The sequence below is a fragment of the Manis javanica genome, chromosome 5 (assembly GCF_040802235.1).
Source record: "Manis javanica isolate MJ-LG chromosome 5, MJ_LKY, whole genome shotgun sequence".
NCBI classification, from domain to species: Eukaryota; Metazoa; Chordata; class Mammalia; order Pholidota; family Manidae; genus Manis; species Manis javanica.
This window is the reverse complement of record NC_133160.1, coordinates 153,907,603-153,928,617: the sequence shown is the minus strand read 5'-3', so window position 1 is coordinate 153,928,617 and position 21,015 is coordinate 153,907,603. Positions and strand designations below refer to the sequence as shown.

Below are 21,015 nucleotides of genomic sequence, written 5' to 3'. Positions count from 1 at the left end.
TCCTCTGTGCTCTGTCTACTCATCCCCTCCCCCCCAAACCCCTGGCAATCTCTGATCTTTTACTATCTCCATAGTTGTACTTTCTCCAGAATGTCATTCGTTGGAATCACACAGTAGGTAGCCTTCTCAGATTGACTTCTTTCACTTTAATTCTTAAACTTAAGTAATATGCACTTAAGCTTCCTCCATGTCTTTTCATGGCTTGATAGCTTATTTCTTCTTGGCACCAAATAATATCCCATTGTCTGGATGTACCACAGTTTATTTAACCATTAACCTACCAAAGGATACCTTCATTGCTTGTAAGTCTTGGCAATTATGAACAGAGTCACTGTAAACATCCATGCATAGGCTTTTAAGTGAACATAAGTTTTCAACTCCTTTGGGTAAACACCAAGGAATGTAATAGCTGGATTGTATGGTAAGAGTATGTCTAGTTTTGTAAGAAATTGTCAAACTATGCCCATGTGTTTTTTCTTAGGTATAATTGACATACATTATATTGATTTCAGGTGTACAACATAACAATCCAATATTTGTGTATATTGCAAAATGATCACCATGATGTCTAGTTAACATCCATCATCATACACAGTTACAGAATTTATGTTCTTGTGATGAGAACTTTTGAGATTTACCTCTTAGCAACTTTCAAATATGCACTATGGTATTATTAACAATAGTCACCATGCTGCACATTATATCTGCATGACTTATTTCTATCTAGAAGTTTATACCTTTTGACTCCTTTCATCGATTTTGGGCACCCGCCCACCCCTTGCCTCGGACAACCCCCAATCTGTTCTCTGTCTGTATCTGTGAGCTGGGTTTATTTATTTAATCTATATATTATTTACCTGCCCGACTACAATGTAAGCTTCATGAGGGCAAGGACTTCGTCTAATGCTTAAAATAGTGCCTGCCTCATAGCGGATGCTCAGCAAAAAAATGTTAGAAAGCAAAGAAAGATCAGATGCATGCCAAGCAGTCCTGGGCCTGAAGGTACTTGTTACTTCTTGGCAGCAGGGATTTGTGGTTCTTCATTTCAGTTCTCCACCACCATTCTCGGCTTCCTGACAGTCCCAGGAAATCCCCTCCCTGTCTGCTTGGCATCTGCTCAGCTGAGCATTTTACTCACAGCTTCTGCTGACTCACCACCATGGCTTCCACACAGCTCCCCTCAAGCTGCTATTGCCTCTCCCTGTGCATCTGCCCAAATTCTGCTCCCTCTGCCCACCTCTTGACTCTCTCTGAATTCACAGCCGAAATTCTAGAAGGAGAGAATCTCACTGGGTAAACCCATTCCCCAGTTAGGCAGAGATTTTGGAGCTTTGTGCTTTGGGCCAAACGTCTGTGCCAATTCTGTCAGCTACCATCACAGTCACATGCATGGCAACCTAGTCACAGACCATCGTTATTTCACTCAGCAGAGGCACATGGATGCAGTAGTGGCCTTTAGTGGTCTGTGGACTGATGCCTGAGGACCAGGCTGGGTAATCTGTACTTAGGGAGACACTGAAGGCTTCTGAGAAGAGAAGTGATTGACTAGATCTATGTTCTCAGAAGTTCACTTTTGCTACCCCATGAACAAGAGAGTTCAGTGATGGAAAAAGATGGCATGTGCAAGATGAGTTAGGAAGTGGTGGCCAGGGAAAGGGCAGGAAGTCTCAAATGATGCTGGTAGCAGTGAGAATGAAGACGAGGGAGCAGGGAACAAGTGGGTTTTGAACTTGAAGATGTCCACCAGGTACATGAGGCTGGAGTTCAGCAGAAAGACTGGGTAAGACACCTAGTTCTGGAAGTTGGAAAGACACCAGTTAAAACTGTGGAGTGCATCGTGCAGCAAGAGAAAAGCCAAGGCAGACGTTTGGCAAACTCTCTTAGGTGCAAAAAGCAGATCAAAAAAGAAAAACTTGACAAATGATCTCAATCAGAAATATTTATGCAGATGAGTAGGTATTCAGAGTCACAGTGCCCTATAAAAAGAGGGAAACATTTCTCCATTTATTGTTTTATTCTCAAAAGTTCAGGTCCAGAGGATCCCGCATTAGAGCCCATGGTATTTGAAACCCCAAGCCTCTAGTCAGACTGTTTTCCCAAAGAAAGTATCATACTCCTTGGGACTCCACAATATTCTAAAAATGCATCAGCAGGGCTGCAGTGCCACAATTAGTGGAGCTGCTGTCCCAGGAAAACCTCATCACCATTTTGCTTAGATCAGAGAGTGGATTAACTTTGATGTCTGTCTGAACCCCATGTGAGGCACCACTGGTGGTCTGCTCCCTGCAAGCATTCAATCTTCACATCCAAAGGAAGAAGGAGAAAGTGCCAGAGAGGAGCCCAAACCAATTTTTTTCTGAGTGATTGAGATGAAAATATGCACCCTAGGACTCCTGACCTATTTGACTTGCCTCGGGTCTCCCTACATTTCTCAAGCTCTCTCTTTCTTTGCAGTAATACCTTCCTCCAGACCCAAACTTCCTTTGACTTTCACAAACATTAGCACACCTATGAAGCCCTAAGCCCTTTGTCTGTGCCACACGTTGGAGGCAACTGTGGAAATTTCCATGTCTAATAGGGCTTCTGGTGGCAGGAAACCAAAAGGGGCTGACTAACTTAAGTCCAAAGCCGGCTGCTGGTCAGACTAACCTTTAAATCAGCATGAGGGGACAGAGAAACCACCAGTTACTTGCCACATCACCTTAGAGAGGGGATGGCTCATGTTCCTGCCTTGGAGACACTGCCAGTACCTCATCAGGACATCTTAGCAATGGAGGAGCATGTAGATTAGGAATCATGAGAACTAAGTCTTGGTCCCGGCTTAGCCAATGGTATGACCCTAAGGAAGGTCACTGGTTCTTAGTGACCTGGTCTATAAAACTGAGCAATCCTTGACTTGCAGCTCATGGAGGTGTTGAGCAAATGAAAGCACACCTGTGACTTTATCTGTAACTCCTGTTGTAAAATATAGAACCCAACTCAAGCTGGCTTCAGTGAAGAGAGAACTTGATTGGCTCATGTTACTGAGAAGTCTAAGGGTAGATCCTGAGGTTTCAGGCACTGCTGGCTCCAGGGGCTCAAGTGTAATGTCAGCATCTGATTTTTCTCCATCTCTAAGCTCTCCTTCTGTTAGACTGCCCTCATTTTCAGTCTCATGGTGGTCCCTAACAGCTCCAGAGTTTCATCCCCCCAAGTTCAAATCCAGGCTCAATTTTGGCTGGGTCCTGTGCCAATCAGTCCCTGAGGTGAGGGAGCTTGGGTATATGCTTCACTCTCAGAGCTGGGAAAAAAGTATGGATTGGGGTGCAGGGAGAAGCCCCAGTTTACCTCATGGATTAAGAAGGGGAGAGGAATGCTCTGCAAACAGATATCAGAGTGCTGTTAGCAGAAAGAGAAGTGGACACTGGGTTGCTAGAATGACAAATGTCCATTCCGCCTGGGATTTGTACATCACGTGATAGAAAGCATGCCTCTCAGCTTCGCTCGCTGCTATGAAGTCTCCTGTCCTCATCCTAACAAGCTCCTGCAAGCGCCTGAGGAACAGCTGTCACCTACGGTCATCTGTCTTCCTCCTCTGAACCTCTGTAGCCCCCAGGACCTTATCACTCACCAGCAACAGGCTGGTTGGGTCATTATTTATCTTTTTATGTGTGTGTCCTCGCTCTTCATCCAAGTGGCAAGATTCTGGGGAGCAAGGATCATGTCTTATTCATCTTTGTGTCCCCCATAGCATTTTGCCTGGTGTTTGGGGCACGGCAGCTAGTCCACAAATCTGCTGACAGATCAAACACCTGATTTATATGTTTCTGGAACCACCGATGTAGATACAGCTTCATTCAACTACAAAACTACAAAGAAAGGAAAAAACCTGAGCGCTCTGCACCCAAAGGTCATTGATCTTTTCAGGATGAAATAGTGCTGCTGGGGTCGAGATAAATATCCTCTTTACTCCCCAGCCCCCAGATGCTGGTGTCATTCTTATTTATAAAGGATGGAGTGATGAAGGACCAATGAATTTTACTCTCAGATGCTCAGTGCCTTTGGGCAGGTCACATGCTGGACAGCCCACCTGAAAGGATGGAGGATGGCAATCATAGGAAGAGGAAGCAGACGTCTGTCCTTAGTGATCCACAACCCAGGCAATAAAGCAGAGTCCTCAAGTCCCGTCAGTGGGACTGGTCGCTGGCTCTCAGCCTTGCACTTTATCCCTATTTACTCCCCATCCTCACTGGTAATCCTGACAACCAGCAAAGGGAACAGGAATGACAAGGGGATGAAAACCCGGAGTCAGAAAGTTCTATTTGTAGCTCAGGGGTCAAAACAACACTCCTCCCAGGTTAGTCCTGGTCCAGAAGCCCCTGTGGCCCCGGTCTCAAAATCCCCCTCCAAGTCCTCCCTGGCCAGGCAGTTTGCCCCTTTATCTCTATCCCCTCAAACCTCTCTCAAGGCCAAGTGACTTGTCCAAAGCCACACAGCCAAGCCCGCGTTCCCTCGTGTGTAAAGTGGGCATACTGATATTGAGGATTAAGTCAGTGAGCCAGGAAGCGCATCCAGCCCACGGCAGTCATTAAAATCAAGTCCGGGAGGGAAGAGCGAGAAAGGGTGGTTGGCAAAGGACGGAGTGGTCAGAGTGGTGAGTAGAGCCGCTGAGGAGAGACCAAGCTGATGGCAGGGCCGGGAATAGAACGGGACCCACGGAAGGGAACCCAGTAAAGCCTCTACTCGCCACCGGCCCCTTGCCCCGGGCTGGCGCAAGCAGCAGCGACCTAGCGTAGGGTCCGAGGCCCCGCCCCGCCCCGCCCCGCCCCGCCTCCTAGCCCCACCCCTCAAGGCCCGGAAGCGAAAGCCGCTCCTCCTCTTCCGAGCGGGGTCACGGCCCTACCCGTGCGAGCGCGTTTTCTGAGAGTGCAGGGCGCACGGCAGGTCAGGGCAGATCTAGGCCCGGCACCATGTCCCGGAACCTGCGCACGGCGCTCATTTTCGGTGGCTTCGTCTCTCTGATCGGCGCCGCTTTCTACCCTATCTACTTCCGGCCCTTAATGCGGCTGGAGGAATACCGTGAGTGATCTCTGACCTCGCGCGGTGGCCTGGCCCCAGTAGCCCCCTTCCCCCACCACATCTCCACGTGGTGGGCCCATGGAAAGCTCTTGGCCCGGGAGCCAGCCGGACTGGGGTTCGGATCCTGCTGTGAGCAGCTGTACGACGTACTATTTCCATAATATCTAAAATAAAACAGTGTAGCCTCTCGTGAGACTTAAAGGTGGTAATGAAAGCAGGCTGCACATAGTAGATGGACACCAAAAAAGTTCATAATCATGGTTAACATTCACTGAAGGCTTATTATGTGTCTCCTTAGGCAAAGATTGGATAGATTAATTTCTGCAGCCTCCCTTGGTGGCAGGAATTAATACGGGTTTAGAGGCAGGGAAACAGACTCAGAGAGGTTGTATAACATGCCCAAGGTCACACAGCTAGTAAGTGGCAAGGCATATATTCCAACCCAGGCTCTGTCTCCAGGGCTTCCACACACTGAAGCCAGGAATAGTGAACCTGGGGGGAGGCACATGGAACCTTAACAGTCCTGGACTTGAAGGTGTTTTTACTGCACATCATTTCCACTCCCAGAAATGTCTTTGAGCGGAAATGTTTCAAAACTAAACTGTTAACCTGGATTTGCTCAGTTTTTCCACTCTTCTCCTCAAATCTTTTTTCAGATTCTGCTGTCTTCCTTCATTTTAAACTGGTTGCTCACATGACATTGGTGAATATCCTGGGAGTAATTTTCCTCCTTAATCATTCAAGTCCTATCATTCTAAAAGCCAAATTCTCCTTCCTTGAGACATATATCTCAGCAAAGATTAGCACTTTGATATATCTGAAACCATCTGTCAGAGAGAAAATATTAGGCATTAGAGGTTCATTTTGTTCTCCAGGAAACCTGAATCATCGTGAAGATGGAACAGGGCCAGCCTTGCGCCTTGAGAATATTAGCAGAGATTTGAAAGCGGAGGCTCTGTAAATGCTCTGCCCATTGCAAATGCCACAACATTGGGTTTCTGGAGGCATAGTGTTTTAAATGCACACTCAAATTTCCTTGTAGCTACTTTTCATCAGCTGAGATTGAAATGGCTGCTGTGCATTCTGCCTTCCAGCTTGTCTCCACGGACCCTGTGTGTTTTGGGGGATGGGGGCGGGGCGGAGGTAAACAAAAGGGTGCATGAAGCCCTGTATAATTGATTTTCAGCATCCTTTAATAGATCCCTACCCTTGACTATTTTATTAAGACCTCTAGAATTGAATTTGGGACAAGGGGGTCTGCTTTGGATCCCACTAGAAAAGTTTCAATTATGAAGACTTGAACAATGGCTCTCAATTGGGGATGATTTTTGTCCCCTCAGGGACATTTGGTTTTATCTGGAGACATTTTTGCTTGTCACAATTGGTGGGGTGGGTTGAGTGTGCTACTGGCATGTAGTGAATAGAGGCTTGGGGTGCTGCTAAACTTTGTGCAGTGCACAGCCACCCTCCCCTACCCATGACAAAGAATTGCCTTACTCAAAATATAGATGGTGCAGGTTGAGAACCCTGCTCTATATCAGATGATTAAGGTGTGGGTTTGTGCTATGTACCCCAACAACAGTCTTACAGGGTTACTCCAGTATCTGGTTGTGTTGAGTAGCTTGAGATAGATCAGGTCTTTTCGGTGAACATTTAGTGCATATCACTACAATATCTGCATTTTAATAGAAAGGGTCTACACCTGCCCCACTTTCCTGTCTCATTTTTGATTAAGTTGGACAACTCTTATCTGAGAGTTATAACTGATTCTTAATTAACAGTTAAATAATACCAAACTACTGGATATCTATGATAGTCTGGCACTCTTCCAAGCACTTCATATATGTTAAACCATTTAGTTTTCACAGTAACTAAAGCTTGCAGCTGCTGCATGATCATCACCCCATGTTATACAAGGACACACTGAGGAATGGAAGTTAAGTAACTTGCGCAAGAACCCACAGCTCATGAGTCAGAGATCTGGAATTTGAACCGGGGCCTTTTCACTACACCAGGCCCATACTTCCTCACTAAGGGAGTAGTGGGAAGAGGGAGGGAGTAAAGCAGATAAGGGACTGAATCCCTTACTAGATGTGGACCTTAACATGAGTTACTTTAACTCTCTGAGCCCAGCCTGTTTCTTCATCTGTAGCAGTAGAATTTTCAGAACTGAATTTACAGGTTTTTAGGTATATTAAATAATAGGTGTAGAAGCACCTGCTATTACATTAGGCATCTCATAAAAATGTTTAAAAATAAGGAGCTTCAAGGGCAGAGATCAAGGCAAGTACATTTAAGCAGGTGGACAGATTCAGGGCTGGCCGGCCTGGCAGTGAAGTGGGGTCCAGGCCAGTGAGGCATTCATGACTGGGCTGTGGGAACCTGGCCTGTTACGAGGACTGAGCCACACTTCACCCCAACATTCCACGAGTATTTTCGTGCTGCTGCTGCACTTTTTTACAAGTTAGATTTTAGCAGTTACTCTACCTGGCACTGTGTTAGGTGCTGGTGTACCTGACCAAACAGGGGAGTCAGAGTACTTCTCCCAGCTCATTGTCCCCCCTCACCTGGCCCCTATCTCCACCTGCTTGCTGGATTCTGAGCTGGTCTCCCTGCTTCCACCAGTCCCCAGCTACTACCCATTCTCTACTCAGATGCCATGGTGGTCTTTCTGGTTACTTTTTAGTTGCTGATTTCTACCTTAATTGCTTTGTGGCTTAAGACAGGTCAACTTTTACAAATGTTCCCAGTGTGCTTGGAGTAATGTAAAGTCTTTCATTGTTGGGTACAGAGTTCTGTGTATGTGTATTCCAGATCAAGCTTCCTAATTCTGTTACTTAGGTATCTTGAGGCCATGTTATTAGGTACACAATCTTTAGTATTCTGGAGATTTTTTTCTGATTACCATTACATAAAGGGTCTTCTTTATTTCTGCTATTCCTTCCCAACTCCATTTTTATCAATATTATTAGAGTTACCAGCATTCCTTTAGCTAGTATTTTTTCCTGGTGTGTGTGTGTGTGTGTCTTCTTATATTCAACTTCTGTTGATCCTAAAGTCTCATAACCATCCTAATGTTGGATTGGGTTCATTTTCATATATTATGTTTACTGATATATTTACATTTATTTTTCCCATCTTCTTTTGGGTTTTCTATTGATACTTCTATTTCTCTACTTCGTCTTTTTTACCTTGTCTGTCTTCAAGGCTTTTTTTATTTCCTTCCCCTTCCTAGTTTGACATTTTTGCATTCTCCTTTTATTCTTCTGTGATTACTGTTTAAAATTAGTCAATATCTTTGCTAGCCTGTGAAATACACCAAGACTTTGGAATGGGACAGTTTCTGTCCCACACATCCGGCCTTGTGTTTATCACCCCCAAGTCACTTAGTATCATCAGTGTTTTATACAGCCACTGATTGTTTATCTTTACCTACATTCCTTACTCACTAATCCTGCTTATATCTCACTCCTTTCTAGTTTTAGTCTCCTTCAATCTGAAATACATTGTTAATATTCCTTTGGTGAGAATTTTTAACTGAGAAAATGCATTCTTCTTGGTCAGAAAATGTACAGAAAAACTCCAGGTCTTTTGCTATAACTGTTGAAAAGTCTGTTGTCAGGCCATTTGTTCTTTGAATTTGATCATCTCCCTTGCTTGATTGAAATACTTAAATAACCTTTGCTGTCCTCAGCATCAGTAGTCAAGGATTACTGAAGTATCTTAATGGGGAGAGTGAGGTGATCAGGTGGACTCATTATAGGCATCATTGTGTCATGTGAAGGATGGGCTGGAAGGGTCAAGGCCAGAGGCAGGAAGGCCAGGTGTAGGAAGGCTCTGCTTCCTGTGGTCACAGGAGACTAGGGAGGGGTGACTGACACCTGAACTAGAATGGCAGTTTTGGGCCTGCGGAGCAGTACTGGATTTGGGAGCTGTATTCAGGAAGTAAACTCTACAGAGATTGGAGACTGATGAGCCACAGGGTGAGGAGGGAGGGGAAGGAGAATGGCGCTCGACTTTCTGGCTCCTGCAGCTGAGGAGATGGTGGTGCTGGTCATTAATTAAGAAACATAAGAAAGAACTGGTTTGGGGGGTAAGATGATGAGCTAGTTCAGTTTTGGACATACTGTGTTTTGGTAACTGGATGTGCCCTTGGAGATTTCCCCCAGACAATGGGATATGCTAGTCTGGAGCTGAGATACCGGACTGGAGCAGGAGCTAGTGATGGGTGTCAGCAGCACTGGATGGGAAGCACTGGAGGTGAGGGCTGCTGGGCAGCGCTCAGAGATGGAAGGAGACATGCTGGCCCAGGACAGAACACTGGAAACACAGTGTTTGCAGAGCACGCAGTCAGAGGAAGAGGCCGCGGTCTCAAGCCCCAGTGAAGACAACTCTTCACGAAAAGGGGTGAGGTCAGCAGGGTGAGGCTCCTTAGAGACAGAAAGATAAGAAGTGAAAATATTCTTTAAGGTTTATCAAAAAGGAGGAAAAGGTCATAGCTTCTTTTGTTAAGATTACTCAGTAGTTTGGTAGCAGGCGAAAGGCAGATTGCAGTGGATTGAAGAATAAATTGTACATGAAATTGACTCTTTAAAGATGCTTGGCTGCATGGAGAGGAGAATGACAATATACTTGCAGCTTGTCAAGGGGCTTAGGGATGGTTTTATTTTCCTTTCCTTTCTTGGCTTTCGGATGGGAAAGCCAAGAATCTCTGGACAAAGAAAGATGCTGGAGAGGGAAGACAGTCCAAAGCATGGGATCTTGAGATCAGATGGAAGAGAAAGCCTCGGACAGAGGCAGGGCATCTCTTCCAGTAGCTCAGGAGGAAAAGCAGGTATGGATGCAGCTAAGTGTAGGTTTGCTGGGAAGTTATGGCACTTCCAGGTGATGACTTCTGAAGTCAGGTCATCTGTGAGTGAGAGACGCAACCCCCGCCAGAATCTCCCTCCTTGAAAGACTGTCTTCCCTGAGCTGCTGTGACTGCTGTGACTGCCCCTCCCCTGTCCTCCAGTTTTTGCTCTTCACTCCTGCTGTCCCGTGACTCCTTCTTAGCTCTCTTGTTGGGTCTCCTTTGCTGACCATTCTGCCTGCATTTGTATTCCCCAGGATTCTTGGCACATCGAGGAAAAGCCCAGAGCTCTTGGGAGGTCAGGGAGACACCCAGGGCTTGAGAAGTGGAGCTAGTGGCTGGCAAGGGAGATGCCCAGGCCATGTGGAGCCCAGAGGTCAAAATAGTGCAGGCCCTCCAGCTGGAAGCCTGGCCGTGGGGAGCACGGGGACCAGTGGGTTACAGGGTCTCTGCAGAAATGAACCTCAATGCAGCAGAAAAGTGGCAGGAAGGCTGCTTAGGTAAAATGAAACCAAGGACGTCATGCTTTAAAAGCGGGCTATCATAAGGCTATCATAAGACTGCCTTACTGGATTTCATTTTACGGGTGTGATCTTCAGCTCTAACTAACTCAGCCAGACTTCACTAAATGTTACTTGGGGTGCAAAATCAGTTCTACACATGACAACTAGTACTGACAGGAGCACTGGGGAGATGGCAGTTGGCCCTGGTGGTTAGTGATCCCAAACCAGAAGTAAGGGGACAATTCTGTGCTTCTGGAGGGAATCCCCAGTGTTGCTTTTTAGCTTTCATCCTGTTGGCACGTCTGGCTTCTCTGAAGAGCCCATGACTAGGGGAGACTACAGATGCTGTGACCTGAAGCCTAATCTGTCTTAGTGTCCTAGAACTAGACAATGATCCTGAATATGGCCTTTTAAAAATAACGTGCATTTTATACCAATCTGTGAAATGAGACAGAATAAGACCATTTTCTGTGATCCTGTTCATTTTTAACCTTACACGTACAGAGGCATAAAATAATAGCATTTTGCCAGGAACGTTGGGCCCACCTAATCCCCTCATTTAGGTGTCTTGTCCAGGGTCACTTAGCACATTCATTGCTGGGTGAACACTAGACCCTAACTTTCTGACCTTGTTTGCTGCTTAATGATGCCCTGTCTCCCATGCCAGGGGCGTTACATGGCAGACCTGTGAGGCCTCAGTTTTCCTGCCTCGTGGCCATGTTCTTTTTTTGCAGCACCCTCTGCCTGCATCTGAAAGTAGTACAGAGTTGGTACAGGGTTGCAAGAAACCACTTGATAAGGCACTTTCCCTGTTTTATGCCAGAAGCATAGAATATGCTTTTTATTCCTTTCACCATAGAGTTGAATGAAATGCCCAAAGTCTTATTTTCTAACCAGCATTACAAAGCTCTCTAGATTCACCCAGACTCTCTGGAGAGGGAACAAGTATACGGTGTTGGGAGGAGTCAGGGCTTCCAGTGGCCATTCAGACCCCCAGGCACAGTTCATGCTGCCCACCAGTGCACATCTAGTGCTGGATTACCCAACAGGCAGATGGAATGTGTGTCTAGGCAACAGCAGCAAAATGTGAGCACTGAATTCTTTGAATTTTATATTTGCTATTTTTAAAAAGTACTTAGAAGTCATCATCATGGAACAGTCACAAGGAAGTATAAGGACTTCCTTACACTTGTTCTGCAGTTAAAAAACAATCCAAGCCAATGGAAAAGACTTATGAATAGTGCGATAAAACCATCTATATTCTTCACCTAGATATACTAGTTGTTAACATTTTGTCACAACTGCTTTCTCCCCATATATCATATGTATTGCAATCTATACTTACATATACAGACACATATATACACATATTTAATTATATATACATACAATTACTATTATTTTGCTGAACCATTTGAGACTAAATCTAAGACTTCATAATCTTTCATTCCTAAACACTTTAACATGTATTTCCTAACAAGGACCTTCTCTTACATAACCACAATACAGTTATCTAGTCCAGAAAATTTAATACTGATACAATGATTGAATGTATAGTCCATATTCAGATATTACTGTTGTCGAGTCCCTTCAGGTTACAAGTTCTTTTAACTGTTCATTGGCAAGAGGAGACTGGGTGGGGGTCAAGGGTGGGGATCCCAAAGTCATATAGTCACTGGGTAGGGCTCTGAGGTCACATTCTGCACCTGCTTCTAGGTTTCTATCCGCTTATCCTCCACTAAAGCACCCTCAGCTAGTCCGCTGTGGAACCACCCAAGGGCTGGCACATGGGTATACTGTATTCATTTGCATTGTTGAATGTTAAAGTAGCAAGTCACACAGCAGATTTAGTTCATAGTGTGGACATATAAGGATATGCTTTCATTTTCAAAGACATAAAAATTACTAGGTGGATGCTTTTCCTACCATAGAAGAATCAGCCCATCTGCAGACCTTACTGTTTTAATAATATACCTTGGCCCTTGAACTAGAGATAACAATCCTCAATTAAAACTACAGATCAAACCACTGCCTTAGCACCAGGGGGCAGAGTTGGGCTTGCTGAGACACTGGAGTGGGGACTTGCCTTACCAGCGTTGCAAAGCTCTCAGCCCAATATTGCATATTTGCGTTAATTATGTCACTACTGATAGAAGAATGCTCCCTACTGAAAAGCCAGTAAGTAGCTTATCCTGATTTGTTCACATAGGTAAACCCCTGGCTTCTGCATTGCCCTTTTCCTGAGGTTTATAGACATTTGCTGTTTCTCTAATGATAACAAAATAGAAACCTACTGTCAACCTCATCTAGATGTACTTGCTAACTTGTGAGGAACCAGTTTATTTTTATTTTTTTAGCACATTCAAAAAGTGTCTTTGTGTCATATCATGAATTTATGTAAGACTGCCTTGGCCTGAGAGTATTTATAAAACATTAATGGATTAAAGAAACGGGATGTAGATAGGATGCTAATACCAGTTATCATTTCGTAGGAACTGGTTCAGCAGATAGTTTAAATTGCCTGTCTAAGTCAAAGAAAAGAGGTGGTTGCATAAGGACAAGGATTATAAAGGGATTGTGGTCTGTTTTAAATAAATCCTCAGCCTCTCTCCAACCTCATTTACAATTAGCAAGAAAGTGTGAAGAACAGGGACTCCTTTCTCTTCACGCAGTTCTCCATTGCACTGTAAGAGTTTAGAACACAAGTAGGCATTCTGTTCGTGCAACCAGAAGTCAGCTTCTTTGGATGCTTGGCAGTTTGCCAGCTGCTTCAGCTTCATAATACCTGCCTCTTGGAGAAGGTGTTCAGTATACCAGGATGTCTGATTTTTTTAAGTCTGTAGGTCTAGAATGCTTTCTGGCAATCTCTTTAAAAACTCATCTCTTCCCTCTTCCATAATACTGGAAAATGAACCTTTTAGGCGTAGGAAATTACATCAATTTTTGTGCCTGGCACAATTGATGACAATGCAGTCTTTTACTAGTTGGCATTTTCTAAGAGCATGTTTGACACACATCCATATTTGAGACTTCCATGTTGACAGTGTGATAGGGTTCAATCCTATAGGAATTTAATGCCTTAGGAAATGAGATCACTTTTGTGCTGAGTTATTTTAGAAACTCTGACATCTTGGAGGCCCATTATCACTCACTTTAGCTGGAAGTAGTCTTTTGGCATATTTGGTCCAGTGGGTCTCGGTTACTATTCTCCTACTTTTCAGGGAGGCCCAGCAGAGCCATCAGGCTGTGTCTGTAATGGGCTTCATTATGCTGTGTCTTCTCTCTGTCTCTCTTAGAATTGGTTATCAAGATTCACATAATCCCTGTTGTCCAGTGTGTTATTTGCCAGAGCAAAACTTAGCATTGATAAAACTATCAGGTAGGTCACTTAGGATTGACTTTCTGTCACATTGCTGGAGAAGCAAGTTCAATGAATATTCAATTTGGCAAAACCCTGTTTCCTTTCTCCTGCCTTTAGGCTTGTGTAACTTTATGAGAATCCAGAGGCTAGAATAAAGCAAACAGCCTAATGTTAAATAAGAGCTAAACGTGGATTTAAAGAAACATTGTCAGCCTGATTAAGACAAAGGTCTGATTACAACATTTAATTACTACAATTGAGTAGTAAACATCCTTTGGCTTCAAATCTTTTTCCTGAAAAGCCACCATTTGTTTGTCAAGATGCTTAAAATAATAAGTCTTTGTTTTCACAGACCTTGGGTATATTTTGAACCACTTAGAAAGATGTGTCAGAGTGCTTGAAGCCCGCAGATATAAAATGCCCACTTTCTCTTGGCTCTTGCCTGTTGGACATCTCCAAAGAGATGGGCCAAGCCGCTGTAGCCGAAACGCGCTTACTAATTGGCACAGCACCTGCAATCAATTAGGGAAGCTTCAATTATCCCAACCAAAGCCACCCACCCAAAGATTAATTTTCTGCTCTACTTCCTATCAAAAACATTGCATATTTAGCTCTGGGTCTAGTCCTTCAATGGAGTACATTTTCGACATATAAACTACATCGTTTTCTTGTTAATTGTACTTGTTCCTTCAATTCAGCAGCCTTCTCCTCATAATATCACGCCCACCAGTTCTTTCAAAATTGTTCTTTTTCTGTTGTTTTGTTTTCTTTCCAAAATGCTGAGATCACTGAGAAAAGATGTGAGCTGGGAGCTTTTCTTCTGACGTATGGCTCGGTTGCTTTTATTGAAAATATCCAATCTTTTTGCTGTATTTGTAGGTTCTGACTTCCGTAACCCAAAGTTTAGCATAATGAATTTAATAGCTCTCACATTTATTGTTTTCTAGTTGTCCCATTTCATTGTCCCATGTAAAAACAAAGATTTCTACCACAACCCCTCCCACCCTGGCCCCCCAACCTCTAAAGAGAAATTTTTTCTGTTGTGTTTCTCAGAGAAGGAACAAGCAGTAAATCGCGCTGGTATTGTTCAAGAAGATGTGCAGCCACCAGGTAAACTTATAAATCAAAATAAAATCTCATTCATACTGTATTGTATTGTGTTGTGTAGGGTGTGTTTGCTTTGCAATGGGAGAAATCTTTTTAGCTTGGAGGTTAGGCAGTGATTTTACTATTTGTTTCATAACAGTTGCCATTTTAAAGGTGCCACCCTAAGACTTCATTTTAGTATTTCACTCCAGATAGTTTTTGCAAGTTTGCACGTTCCTTTTTTGCATTTGATAAGTGAGCATAAAAATGTAGCAAGTGTGCAATTAAACATAAAGTGTGAATAGCTGTTTTGCAGACTTATTTACCAAGCACCTATTTTAAATACTACCCACATAGGAAAATACTGTTTTCTTGTGAGATATTTTAACTGATGCAGGATTCTGCTTTATACAAAAGCTCAGAAGTTCCCCTTATGGTTGAATGATTAGTAACTTTAAGATTATCCACATTGGCTGAGAACGAGCAGTTTCCAGCTTAATACCCCAAACTGTTACGATCTGTGGCAACATTCTATTTTATTTTATTTTTTTAACTAGGCCAGATACATATCTTCCTGTTGTAGAGCAATTTCTGAGCCATTTAAAAGTCTCTTATGGCTGCCATGGCTTTCCAGCCGCTCCATTCCAGGGCTCCAGCAGTGTCCCTACACTGTCTCAAGCTCCATGTAAATTGTGTGCAACTCAGTTCTGATGTCATTGTGTTTTGGGAGGTTTGAGGGAAGTGGTAAGCAGCTTGAAAACAAATCCTGTATTCTTATTTTCTTTCTGTAGGGTTGAAAGTGTGGTCTGATCCATTTGGCAGGAAATAAGAAGGATACCACCAATTCTGATTACGAAAGTAGACATCACGTTTTCAGTTGTGCAGCAAGTACAATGAATCATCTGGCTATAGAAGGATGGCTGGAGAAGAATGCTGCAGTGCCATAGAAAGAGTACTGTGCATGAGGATGAATATTTCCCTTCTTAGGTATCAAAAGAACCCTGGAACAAATCACACCATTAGGAAGGTTTTCATGATCCAATTTACTTTCTAAAAATGAAGCTTTTTCACCCAGCTGTGTTTGGAAGAGAGCTACTTATTATTCAGGCTCTGCTACTTACCCAACTGAGCGGTGATAGGAATATAAGCAACCAGTAGACTTGGGAAGATTCTAGTCTGTCTTGCCATCTTCCATATAGAAAATTCCAGTGAAAAGCCACCATACTGAGCAGCGTCACTGGATTCTTTGAAAATTTTCAAGTTGATAAAACTCTTTGAGGACAAGGTACATCGTACTCTAAGAATAAACAGTTCAGCTTAACTGTTTCTTTGCTGCACATTGGAAAGTAAGTTTGAAGCAAGTCAAACTAAATGGGTATAGTAGAAATCAATGTTGAATTTAATGGAAGTGAAAATGTGTATATTAAAATGATTTATTTTTATTTCACAATGGTGTAAGTTTTTTTGGAAATCCTTATTTTTTTTCTTTTAATAAATTCAGTAAATTATACCAAGAAGTACAACTTGCCCAGATTATATTTAAATAGATATTTGGCCATGTGGTATTTGTCAGTTTGTATGCAAGTGAAAAGTTGAAAGGTAAATAGCAAGTTTGTTGAGACAGATATTTATCGAATGGAATTCTCTACCAGGTGTCTCCCCAGGTGCTCCAGAGGCGAACATGAGGATGCTTGTATCGTTCTCTGGTGCTCTGTCTGGCCCCTTACTAGGTTATGTGCTTCTGAAGAGATGTATCTTTTTCATTTTTTGATTTCCCAGAGTGTCTTGTACATTATCATAGGCATTCTTTAGATGAGCAGCCTGATGGCATAATTTTATTATTGTGAACTGGGAGTTTGCATAACAGACAACTGGCACAATACTGTAATTACTGTCAAAAAAGAAATCAGATTGATAGTTCCAAAACCAAACTCATCACTTCTGGTTGGCGTTCCCTAATATTTAATTGACTTCTGGTAAAGAACCCAGTAAGAGAAGCTGACTCATTTGGGGTACATTTGACCATGATTTTCCCTGGAGGGAGCACCAGGAAGTTGTGTAAAGTCAAGCATTCTGTGGGTGCTTAATGGAGATTTGTTTTTTTTTATGATTGAGGCAAGAATGCGTACCATCTGCTTTGGAAGGTATCCAGGGTAAAATGACTGTGTCTGAGTGTCATAGAGGAGGACTTCGGGGCCTTTATTGCCTGTTTGTCAGATGACACATACTCAGTTTAGCCTCCTGAGTGGGATCTTTGTTCTGGCCTTGACCTGCCCTTGGTCTACATCTTTGCAGAGATAAAGGGGCTCTGTCCTGCTTAGCTTCCCTGAGGCTCTAGAAGGATCACTCTTCATGTTAGGGGTGTAATGTCCCACTCTGTGCTGCCCATACTTGATAAAAGCTGGGGTATAAGAGGATGGACTGATGAACACGACAGCTCCCCATCTGCCTCCAGGTTGATAAGGAAAGCCCTCAAAAGAGGGCATCTTAGGTAACACCTTTGCGAAACAAAGTAAATTAGGCTTATTTGCTTTTAATTTGATTTCCAAGAGAGGTGTAACATTTTCCAAATGTGTATGGTCACACATTTTGCAGATTATCTTCTGGGACTAGTGACCAACAAGATCCTTTTGGGGAAATTTTCCTCTAGACCAGTGGTTTGCTGACTTTTTCGTCTCAGTGCCCTTTAACACTCTTAAAACTTTTGAGAACCCTGAAGTTTATATGTGGGTTATATCTATAGATACTACATTAGAAACTAAAACAAAATTTCCAAATATTAACTAATTTAAGAGTATCATTAACAAACCTATATAGGTTAATGTAATGTGTTTTTGTGTGAAAAATTTATTTTCCTAGACAAAATAATTTGCCAGTTTCTTTAATGCCTGGCTTAGTAGAAAACAGCTAGATTCCATTATCTGCTACTGCATTCAGCCTGTTGCTGTGTCACATGTCAAGTGGCCCTCAGAAAACTCCACTGTTCAAGCCTAAGAAGATGGGAATAAAAAAGGCAAGAAAGCTTAGTGGTATTATAAAAACATTTTTGACCATACAGGCCCCTGAAAAGATCTGACAACCCTAGGGGTCCCTGAACTACACTTGGAATCTAATTTTTTTCTCTTGGATTTAGTCAGACCATTTGAGAACTGTGTTCCCTCAGTGTTGCTTGTAGTGAACTGTGCTTTGGCAAGTCCGTGTTGAGGGGAGAGTATAATGGGAGCAGAGGAGACTGACAGAACGTCTTATTAACTGAAATGGAATTGTTGGAGACTTTATTTTCATGACCCTCTTTAAGAAGACTCAGGTTGACATTTTAAAAATCTTAGAACCATAAATAGCCATACTGCTGAACTGTTGGTGTATTTCTCCTGTGCACATTGATTTGTGTAACTTGGTTCCCTCTTTGTATTGGCTGGCAGGAAGCTCAATCATATTTGTGCTCCAGCTTTTGAAAAAGTACCTAAACCCTTGTAGAATGTATTTGGGCAATTACATTCACTTCATCCTCTTCTTTGCCTTTCCTTTCTGCTTTCTGACTTGAGTTTTCTATATTATATTGTATGTTAGACCCCTTAATTTAAAATGAGGCAAGATGTAACAGTATTTATTCAATAGTAATAAACTTAAAATAATCTGGTGAGGGAAACAAAGTAAGTGAACAAAGAAGAGTAAAATAATGTGGAATGTTAAAATGCCTTTGAAGAGGTTTAGAGTATCTATGAACATGCACAAACCCTATATCCCTACGTTTCTACTCCTAGTTGTTTATGCCCAGAAACGCTTCCATAAATTCACTGAAAGGTATATGTTCACAGCAGCACTGGAAACTATTCAAGTGCCCATGAGCCGTACAATGAATAAGTAAACAGGCTATAAATGGAATATGATACAACAGTGATAATTGAACAACACAGCGAATCTCACCAGCAATGCTGAGTAAATGAAGCCAGCTGCAAGAGTGCTTTTAGATTCCATTTAGATAAAGAATACGAATGGTAAATTCAGCCCTACAGTTAGAAGTTTTAGGGGGAAGGGCACTGACTGGCAAGAGATCCAGGGTATCTTCAAGGTACCGATATGTTCTATTTTTTTGATCTGGGTGCAAGTTACATGGGTGTATTGAGTTTTTGAATACTGAGCTGTACAAATTTGTATACTTTTCTAAAATGCATGTCATACTTGAAGTTTTTAAAAAAGAGGTGCCAAGATTGGCTTTAGAAATAAGAGAAATTGCATTGTGTAGCAGGAAACTTCCCAGAGAACCATGCTTTTCAGTGGAAGGAGCTGGTTTCAGGAGGGATGGTATAACTTAACATGAGGGGTCATTGGGGAAATTAGGAATACTCTATGTGCCTAGCAAATACCTGATCGTGTCAGAGGCCAGGTTAATGACAGCCGTCGTCATTGATAGAGTAACCAACATTTAAACAGCTATGAAAAACGTGTAGAGTTCAGACTCATGGAGAGTGACAAAGGTGTTGGTAAAGCTAGGTGCATATCTGAGAGTTAGTTTGGCTTGGATGCAGGTGTGTGTGGGGAGGCCGCTGAGTCGTGGGCTGGCCCACCCGTGCACACTGGCCTGGCCTTGGCAGATAGAAGGTGCTCATGAGTATTTGAACGGATCAAATGACCAATTGTAAGAATGTGAGGGAACAAGTAAAGGGAATGGTAGTCTAGGGCCATGTGGTGGACGCCTGAAACTGTCAAGCTGATCTTTCACATAATTGATAGACATGAAGTATTTATTGTAAGCGGGTAGGAGTCTGAGAACATTAAAACAAAGCCAGAGTGCTCTCTCCAGAGCAGTGCTAATAATTGTAGTGGTGGCTGGAGCAGTGAGACACTCTGCTACCCATACTTGCGATGTAAATACAGAAAGTAAACAACAGAATGGTTTTTCTCTCTTGGATCCGATTTTAAATTTGGGCTTGTATTTTGTATTCTCCACTTTTAAAAAAATTCTAATAAAATTAATTTCATTGTATTTTATGGGTTCTCAATGGATTGGTAGTTAGAAACAAAAAACTGGGCTTCACCACAGGTAGTTTGAAAAGCACTGACCTGGAGAAGGCATCTGAGAGAGTGGGTGTGCTCAGGTCCGTGCGCCCAGCAGGCTGAAAGAGCTGCCCGCCTGCCGGAGGTTCCTGCCTTCTGATACATTAGCAGAAGGAAACACCCTGGCTTCCCAGCCCCGGGCAGGACCCCACTGACACGTGATTGCTCCCTTCCAGACTCTGCTCACACCTGCTGAGGGCAGGAGGCCTGCAGTTTATCCTGTCTGTTGGCAACAAAATGCACAGCTGATTGGCAACCCCTGGGTGTGAGAAGGTAGGAGAGGGCCCGGGGAGCCCCCCGGGCTGCCACACTGAATGTGTGCTTGAAAAGGGCCCTTAACTCAGCAGCTGTCTTCCCTGGAGCAGGTTCTCAGCCAGAAGGGGTTAGCTAGGGACCCTCCCTGGGGAGCTCCCCTCTAATGGAAAGCAGCAGGTGCCCTTCATGCCTCCATTTCCTCTGTTATGTGGTGTTTCCCAAACTCTGATCATCTGAACACCCTGGGGAGAAATGAGTCACTGTTCCTCACGGTCTGCCACTGTCTCCTCCTCCTGGGGTTGTCTCTGACCACACACAATTAAGATAAAATGCAAAAACACTGGGATGCTTTGTCGAGGCTCTTTGGTCGCCAGTGACAGAAAAATCAAGCCCCAGATGGTGCAAAAGGGAATTCATTCATGTAATTGAAAACTCCAGAGTCATAGTCATTTTATGTTGTCACAACAATTTTAAAAAAATATAAAAGTCATAGGTCTCAATCATTTGTGGCCATAAAAAGTAATTATACTTGGAGCCCTCCAAAAGGAGTCACACTGGATATGTTTACCTTTCTGTCAACGTGAGCTGCTCTCTGCCCAATATCTTGGTCTCTCTCTCATAGGAACATTTACTCCTACCTCCTACTCCCAGCTTTATTCTTCCCTCTCCTATCTGTCTCCCTGCTTTGGGTGGAACTGACTTCACCCCATGCTTCAGGAACAGGCATGTGCTCTAGGGTTGGCCAATCAGAACACTGCAAATTCCTGACCATGGTGATTGGATCCTGGATGGGCATGTGACCTCAACCAAGCTAATTCGGCCTACCTGGAATTAATCTTGGCTAC

General features: G+C 43.3%; 1 protein-coding gene across 1 annotated transcript; it reads left to right on the top strand.

The window, feature by feature from the left end:
- The first annotated feature begins 4,855 nt into the window (after nucleotides 1–4,855).
- On the top strand, nucleotides 4,856–16,372 carry SMIM20 (small integral membrane protein 20). Its single transcript, XM_017675903.3, has 3 exons — nucleotides 4,856–5,058; nucleotides 14,825–14,881; nucleotides 15,649–16,372. Exons 1-3 carry the CDS (start codon nucleotides 4,950–4,952, stop codon nucleotides 15,684–15,686), a joined length of 204 nt encoding a protein of 67 aa, XP_017531392.2. The 5' UTR covers nucleotides 4,856–4,949; the 3' UTR covers nucleotides 15,687–16,372.
- Nucleotides 16,373–21,015: the final 4,643 nt, after the last annotated feature.

Bases quoted from the DNA above. Each gene is read 5' to 3' on its own strand.
- SMIM20 (XM_017675903.3), top strand. From the start codon at position 4,950: ATGTCCCGGAACCTGCGCACGGCGCTCATTTTCGGTGGCTTCGTCTCT. The intron at 5,059-14,824 runs GTGAGTGATCTC...TGTGTTTCTCAG, and splicing joins AATGCGGCTGGAGGAATACC to AGAAGGAACAAGCAGTAAAT. The intron at 14,882-15,648 runs GTAAACTTATAA...TTCTTTCTGTAG, and splicing joins AGAAGATGTGCAGCCACCAG to GGTTGAAAGTGTGGTCTGAT.